The 8128-nt window shown below is 34.0% G+C and overlaps 2 protein-coding genes across 2 annotated transcripts in view; both read right to left on the minus strand.

Annotated features, from left to right (window-relative positions):
• Positions 1-3929, minus strand: part of LOC108762653 (protein argonaute-2-like) — a 6841-nt gene extending 2912 nt beyond the window's left edge. The window contains 8 exon segments of the mRNA XM_018509732.1: positions 165-438; positions 508-627; positions 705-1069; positions 1216-1336; positions 2277-2471; positions 2613-3011; positions 3173-3267; positions 3632-3929. Of these exon segments, the coding sequence (XP_018365234.1) occupies positions 165-438; positions 508-627; positions 705-1069; positions 1216-1336; positions 2277-2471; positions 2613-3011 (1474 nt within the window). The 5' untranslated portion in view covers positions 3173-3267; positions 3632-3929.
• LOC108762622 (putative mediator of RNA polymerase II transcription subunit 26) lies at positions 3167-7545 on the minus strand. Its single transcript, XM_018509694.1, has 5 exons — positions 7533-7545; positions 6467-6649; positions 4860-4927; positions 3632-4814; positions 3167-3267 (listed from the first exon to the last, which is right to left on the minus strand). Exons 1-5 carry the CDS (start codon positions 7543-7545, stop codon positions 3167-3169), a joined length of 1548 nt encoding a protein of 515 aa, XP_018365196.1.
• Between the last annotated feature and the right edge of the window lie 583 nt (positions 7546-8128).

The following is an 8128-nucleotide window of genomic DNA, read 5'->3' on the forward strand; positions in this document are numbered from 1 at the left end:
TTAACTATTGCGAAAATTGTAAAATGGTAGAGGACTTTTCGACTCAGTTTAGTCCGCTCTATCTACACAGAAGTGATTGGCAAAAAAGGTCGGGATACCCTGTATATGTATATATAATACAGAATACATTTTAAAATTATAACCTTATTTTTCATATACTTAACCATTGTTTTGTAATTCTTTAACAAATAATTGTATTTCATCATCACTTATTCTATTAGCTAAAATAAGAATAGTCCATGAGTTAGATCCCAAACTTTTGGCTTGATTAAACCGTTGCAAACGCCATACTCCTCTTTCTACTGTCATGGTTGAGTTAGCATATCTCAATCCAGGAGAAGGCAAAACTCTGGCATCAACTTTTTGCATTTCTGTACTCACAGACAGATTGAACTCTCTTTCCATGACAGAACTACGGTTTATTTCCAGTGTCCTGAACTACAAACATATAACACAATAAACATAACGATATAATATGTTCAATCTAATAATGTAAATGTCTTTTACCGCTGCTTCTATGTTCCGTTTACGGATAGGCGCAGCCGTTGCTGCTTTTCGAATCATATTTGTGGTTTGCTGTTCATCTAGTTTTTTATTAACGGCTTGACCACCCACAATGGTGCATAACTATAAGTGTTCATAGAGATTTTTAATTTATTTTACAATATCACTTACTTGTAGCAAATATAAAACAGCTTACGCACTTCGAGAGGCACCAAGACTTTGCCTCCGTTAGAAGTCTTGCCCACATGAAGAGTAGGCAAGTCAGTCCTCCTTATGTTATATCTCTTTATGTCCCGAAAATATTTTGTTATTGTGTAAGTTACATCGGATGATGTAAACGTATGCGAGTCACAACTATCAGACCATAAATCGAGTACACGGTACGTACGTTTCGAAATTGGTGAGTTAGGTATTGCGTAAGTCACTTTTAAACCCTTTAAAAAACCTACTATCTTGTTTCTATATCTCATTACGTCGTTATAAGAAAGGTTTTCTTCTTTAATTTTTGTAACATCAGCTATGTATTCAAGTACTCTTAAATTCATGGTAAATCCTTTATGAGCAACTAAATAAAATATAAGAAGTAAAATATAGAGATTATAGATAAATATTTATTGTAGTTTTCAGCTTAAAAATTATTAAGAGCTTTATAAAAATATTGTTTATAATTGAAATAATAAAAAATTATATCGATCAACAAGGATATCTTACCATCTACATTTAGATATGGTTGCCACCCAAGTACACCAGACAGAAATCCACCGTGGGCTAGCGTTAAGCCACCACTTAGTGGCTCGATCTTATCTATATTCCAGTAGAGTGATCTTCCAACCTATAGAAACATAATTTATATCACGCATTTTATATATATTTATACTACATTAATATTAATTTCCTCTAATTAAATTATAACATTTTATAAAGTATATAAATAAATATATATTTTGAAAAAGTTAGTTTCTGTTCTCAAATTAATATGCGAAAAATTAATTCATTTAAATAATTTTAAATAAATGCGATTTATTAAAACAAATTCAATGTTATTTATAATTAAACTTAATTAAACTTAATGAAACTTAATAAAACTTATTAATAGTGCTAGCCAATTTTAATTATTTTAACATTACTAGAAAAGAAAATGGTATTATGGCCCCTCACTTACGCAAGATATTACGCAATAACTTGATTAACAAACAATATTAAACCTAAAATTTAATGATTACATTGATCCAAGTACTGCTCAATTGATTCTAGACTCAAAGTATACTATATTTCTTTTTACCAATTACTATATCTTAGAAAGAGAGGGAGTTGACTGTCCTTATGTTGCCTCTTTCTTAATCTTGTTGACTATATTTGATCTATATATTTAGATATGGATGGTACAGTCCACGCTTTATAACTTCGAGACCATGCTATTATTCAACTTTGCATAACTCGAAACATATACAGTTAAATAGAAAAAAAAAATGCTAAATAATAACATATTCAAATATACTTACATATGTATGATAATACGCTTTATCAAGTATTTAAGTATTAAAAAGTAACGAGGATGTATGTGCAATTAAATACTGAACTGTACCTTAAAATCGTTTCGTAACGTTTAAATGTAAAAATGCGTTATAATAAATGACAGCTATTAGAATCTTACCACCACTGCATAACAGCAGCTTCTAAACAAACGATTCCATAAGTAATTACTAGAATTCGCAACCTAATAATGGAAACATTAAGAGGGGCTAAATATCATCTTTCTATTAATCACTTACATTAATAAATCTCGATTCTGGTGCATGACGCATGATTACATCTAAGACTTGTAAAGCGGTTCGGTCTCTATTTCCTGCAAGACCAGGTCTCAAATTTTTTATCCAGCTAAGATCAATATAAGCCACTTTCCTCATGATAATTTCATATTGTTTCCTTTGTCCCCTATCATTTACGAACCAGAAAACATCCTGCATCTATATAGAATGAAAAAAATTAAATTGTTATAAAAAAACTTTTCTCTTTGATTCGTTCGAAAAATATTTGAATCAAACAATATTATAAAACTTGTTCCATATGTGATAAATTGTGTTACAATTAACATGTATATTACTTACATTATCAGGGAAAGGAAGCTCATTTGCGCTATATGCATTTTTGTTCCCATCATAAGCTGGAAATCTCATGCCAAAATGTTTATTTCTACATTGTTCAAAAATATTTCTACATAAAATCTTAGGAAGTCTGGTTTCTTTCTTGGTTTCTGTTTTGCTGGGCTTTTCATCGAAAGGACGAATATTAATATCATAATGAACTGCATTGGTTACAAACTTATCGCTGAATATAATTTGGTACATATTCGTAAACACAGAAATGTTGTTCCCTATTTTCCCACCACATAGAGGATTTTTTCTCTTTGGTATCATGTCATGATATGCTTTCAATTGTGCAGATGACATTTTTGCCTTTTCAGTCTTTTCTTTGTGGAATGGATCTGTCAAAGCAAGCTCAGACATCTGAAAAAAAAATTTTTTAACTAAATAAATTCAGAATGCAATATATATTCGTAATATATTTGTAATAGATATTTTATTACAAATGCGTGTATGATTATATGTAAAAATAATATATGTATTTTATGTATATATGTATGTAACATAATAATATGTAATCATACATCAAGAGATGTAGTACTTGTTGATGGTTGCTGTTGGTGCACACCACCACCAGTTGCCTGTACTTGTCGATGATCACCAGCAGCACCAGTATCAACTATAAAAAATAAAAATGTGTGTATCTATATATACGTAACTAATTAGATATTTTGTATTTAATTCTGGTATATTACTCTAATATGAATATAAACTATCTTATATGTTTATATAAAGTATTTGCTTTTCAATAACTTTGTCAAAGTATCTTTATACACGAGATAAAAAAATTAATTATTAATTTTGAATAAGTTATGAATACAACAATTACATTAATACATGAATAAAAGAGTAATTCTACTTTTTAAAAAATTATATATCTATGAACTTTTTTACATAAATTTTTTTATATAAAACATTTAAAAATATGCTAAATTTAGTAATTGTTGCTGTTTCTGATTATATTAATATTAGAGAATATTTACTTGAAGCTTTTTGGTGCTGTTGAGGTAAAGTTGGTATTCTGTGTTGCTGCTGCTGTTTCCAAGCTGTTGATTGTGGGCCCCATGCTGGTTGTTGCTGTTGTTGAGGCAGGCTCTGTGGTACTTGTTGTCGTGGGCGGCCCGAGGCTCCTTGTGGTTGTTGTTGTGGTTGACTCTGTGGTACTTGTTGTAGTGGGCGGATCCATGCTCCTTGTGATAGGTGTGCGTCGCCCCATGCTCCTTGTGGTTGTTGTTGTGGCTGGCTCCGTGTTCCTTGTGGTTGTTGTTGTGCCTGACCCCATGCTCCGTGTGGTTGTTGTTGTGCCTGACCCCATGCTCCTTGTGGTTGCTGTTGTACCTGACCCCATGCTCTTTGTGGTTGTTGTTGTTGTGGCTGGCTCTGTACTCCTTGTGGCTGTTGTTGTGGCTGCTTCCATGCTACTTGTGGTTGTTGTGGCTGGCCCCATGCTCCTTGTGGTTGCTGTTGTACCTGACCCCATGCTCTTTGTGGTTGTTGTTGTTGTGGCTGGCTCTGTACTCCTTGTGGCTGTTGTTGTGGCTGCTTCCATGCTACTTGTGGTTGTTGTGGCTGGCTCTGTGCTCCTTGTGGTTGTTGTGGCTGCCTCCATGCTACTTGTGGTTGTTGTTGTTGTGGCTGGCTTCGTGCTCCTTGTGGTTGTTGTTGTGCCTGACCCCATGCTCCTTGTGGTTGTTGTTGTTGTGGCTGGCTCTGTGCTCTTTGTGGTTGTTGTTGTGGCTGCCTCCATGCTACTTGTGGTTGTTGTGGCTGGCTCTGTGCTCCTTGTAGTTGTTGTGATTGGCTCCATGCTCCTTGTGGTTGTTGTTGTGGCTGGCTCTGTGCTCCTTGTAGTTGTTGTGATTGGCTCCATGCTCCTTGTGGTTGTTGTTGTGGCTGCCTCCCTGCTACTTGCGGTTGTTGTTGTTGTTGTGGCTGGCTCCGTGCTCCTTGTGGTTGTTGTTGTGATTGGCTTCGTACTCCTTGTGGTTGTTGTTGTGTCTGGCTTTGTGGTGTTTGTTGTCGTGGGAGGCCACATGCCCTTTGTTGTTGTTGTTGTTGTTGTTGTTGTTGTGGCCGGTCCTGTGATACTTGACGTGAGCTCAACGATTCTTGTTGTTGTTGACCTTGTGGTACCTGCTTTTGCAAACTCTTAGTTATTTTCTGTTGCTGTGAATATGGAATTACTTGTTACTGCTTTGGATATTTGAGTACCTTTTGTTGTTTTGATGAACTCTCAGATGTCTGTTTCGAAGTTGACGCAGCTACTTCCTGCTCCTTTCCTATAATTTGTATTAATCTTTATTAAATATATGTCGCTTAGGCCCGATTGCACCAATTTCAACTTTAAGCGAAGTTTAAAACTCTCTCTATCTCTCCCTCTCTTTCAACTTTAAAGAGAGAAAATAAGAGTTTTAAACCTTGTTTGAAGTCAAAGTAATGTTGGTGCAATCGGATTTTAAAAAATAGGTAAATAACAAATCGAGTTTTAAGAAATTGTAATATATACACCCCATTTACTTGAAGCTTTCAGCTAATTTCAGAGCTGTCCTGGATACCTATAATATAACATGTCGGAATGAATTCCGATCGGAATTATTCCGTTTTCCGTAGAAAACACAATAGAAATCTAGGAAATAATTGAATAATTCCGATCGGAATCCATTCCAACTTGTTTCATGATAAGTGCCCAAACAGGGTACTTTTGACCAAAGAGAATTAGACAGAGCGGAAGCCGGAAGATTCGCGTATATCGTGACAGTCATATATATGAAAATAAATAGGTATGAAAATGAAGAATACCATGTTTGAATCTCGTTTGGCTCCGTTAATTTTTTCATCGTTACTAATATTGGTAAAAACAGCATCAGACTCACAAGATAACACTAATAACACTACATGGAAAATATATTACAATCTCATAAGAGAACTTTCCATACTATCTAATCCTCTTTGCTTATGATTTGAAATTAAAATATGTCGATATTCATTCCTATCACGTTTCTACTCCTACTTCATTGCTGTTTTAACGTAGTGTGCAACATTCAGTCTCAATGAGTAACATTAGTCTAAAATTGTTAACAGTTTTTGACCTATGTCATTTATTACGTTTAAAAATATTCAGCTACTAATAATATAAGATAATATTATTCATAATATATTTAACTAATATATAAAAATATATAATTTTATATATATTTCATATCTTATGATATTAGTAACGGAATACTTTTAAACATAATGAATGACACAGCTCAAAAACTCTTAACAATTTCAGGCTGGTGTCGTCTCTGAGAAGAACAAGAGTCGCGTATTACGATAAAACAGCAATGAAATAAGGAACGGTAATAGGCATGAATATCGATACATATTAATTTCAAGTCAAAAGTATCAGATTCTGCCTCTGCATTCAGTAACTCGTTATAACAACAGTTGCACAGCTTTTTACTGTATAAAATATCTACGCAAATGTCATTATGAGCACATAACAATTGCATAACGAGTTACAGAATACAGAGACTGGACAGCTCAGGATAACAATCATGTAATTTTTTGTCTGGGGCAGAAACGTGAAAAGTGAAATTATTTTGTATGCACGTGTATATGTACATACATATACAAAAAATTTTTACTCTTCACCTATCTGCGTTACAGAATCGCAACCCTGATTTAATTAATTACTTTTAAATAAATAAATACGCAAGTCCTTGTAGCTACATTATGTTATACTTTCTGCACTTATGAAATAGGTTTATTAAAATAGGAATATTAGAGGAAAAAAAGTAAAGAAAAATTATTTAAAAAGTTCAGGTACAGAAAACCTAATGCCATCTTAATTTGTTGACATTTTAGACCTATGGTTGTCTTTTGTTGCGTCGAACTAGGTAATGCTTCTGAAGGTTGTTTCCCTTCCTCTTGTTGCTGCAAGGATTGTTGTTGCGAAGTCTGTTCTTGCAAAGTCTCTTTTGAGGTTGACGCAGCTGTTGTCTGCTTCTTCTTCTTTCCTACAATTTGTATTATTCTTTATTAAATATATATCTCTTAAATAGGTACAAATCAAGTTTTAGAAGATCATAATATACCTACACATAACATTTACATACTTGAAGCTTTTAGCTAATTTTATTATATAATTGCTTTTAATAAATACGTATACAAGTCCTTGTAGCTACATTATGCTATACCTTCTGTACAATAAAATAGGTTTATTAAAATAGGAGTGTTAGAGAAGAAAAATACAAATAAATTATACAAAACCTAATGCCATCTTGACTTCATTCTACAAACGCAAGTGTGCACATCAACAGTAACTGTGTTTTACTTGATACTTGCAAGTTGCAATGTTCATAAGTAACATTTATTTTTGTATAATATTTAATAGATAACAAGGATAAAATGATGTAAGACCATTGTGAATGCCAAGTGGAACATAGCCAGTGCGAATATGTTACTCTTTTGGTATAGTTTGTCTGTATTGTAACAACTCTGAGGTTGTTGTTATGGCTTTGGAATACAGAAATTCAATTTCGTAACATTTTCGATTTGCTGACTCATCCCGACCCCGAGTCAATGATGTATTTTTTTTACCTATATTTCTTGCATAGTTTAGCTCTTTTTTTGCAGCCAAAAAGAACGTATCATCGACTAGAGGTTAAGTCGAATCAGCATAGAAAACACGATTAGACTCCATATTGTGACAATTATAATACATAGATTGATTATACATATTTATTTATTTCTATATATTGTAATTTGTTTTTTGAAATACAAACAAATAATTCGGATAATGAATTGAATTATTATCATGGAAGTAATCAATTATTGATGCATTTGTAGAAACAATGGAGACACTTGCTCCGAAACGACCGCATGTAACAATTAATGTACCTTTCTTCGTCATTTTGTCTTAATTCAATACCAGATGAAGCTCCTAAAATATGTTGCGCGACACAATCACTTGCTAGTTCCGCTGGGAAACAGCTACGATGTGCTACGATGTTCTAAGTATGTTGTCACTAAGTCCGTGCTGTCCGGTATCTCGTCAAACGACAGTTGACCCTCGAATGTTCTCGATTCTCGAATCTTTCATAGCGCATAATAAGCACGCATAAGTGAGTAATGGAATTCCCCGAACTCTCGATATCTCGGATTTTTTTTTAAACACGCAAAATGTCTGGTCAGCGATTGGAGATAACAGACATGGTGGAAATACGTGAGTCATTCCCAGGGTCTTTCCACACACTCACAGAGCCGCATAACCATATACATAAAGAAAACTATCCAATCACATTTCAGTCATAAAGACAAACGTAAACTACGATTGGGTGATTTTTTTATGCATACATTTATGCGACTCTGCAAGTTGTGTGGAATGGCTCCCACGGATGCACAGCAGTGATGCACATTTGGCTCCCCGGCAACACGGAAAACCGTCCCACCACTTTGCCGCTGCGCGAGATCGAGCGAGACAGTGAGACTCGCTG

This window comes from Trachymyrmex cornetzi, unplaced genomic scaffold, assembly GCF_001594075.2.
Source record: "Trachymyrmex cornetzi isolate Tcor2-1 unplaced genomic scaffold, Tcor1.1 scaffold313, whole genome shotgun sequence".
NCBI classification, from domain to species: Eukaryota; Metazoa; Arthropoda; class Insecta; order Hymenoptera; family Formicidae; genus Trachymyrmex; species Trachymyrmex cornetzi.

What these genes read in the sequence shown, in the direction of transcription:
- LOC108762622 (XM_018509694.1), bottom strand. An exon ending in GTTCATCAAAACAACAAAAG is followed by an intron (nt 4,815 to 4,859) that starts GTACTCAAATAT and finishes CCATATTCACAG; the next exon opens with CAACAGAAAATAACTAAGAG. An exon ending in ACAGCACCAAAAAGCTTCAA is followed by an intron (nt 3,268 to 3,631) that starts GTAAATATTCTC and finishes TATTTTTTATAG; the next exon opens with TTGATACTGGTGCTGCTGGT.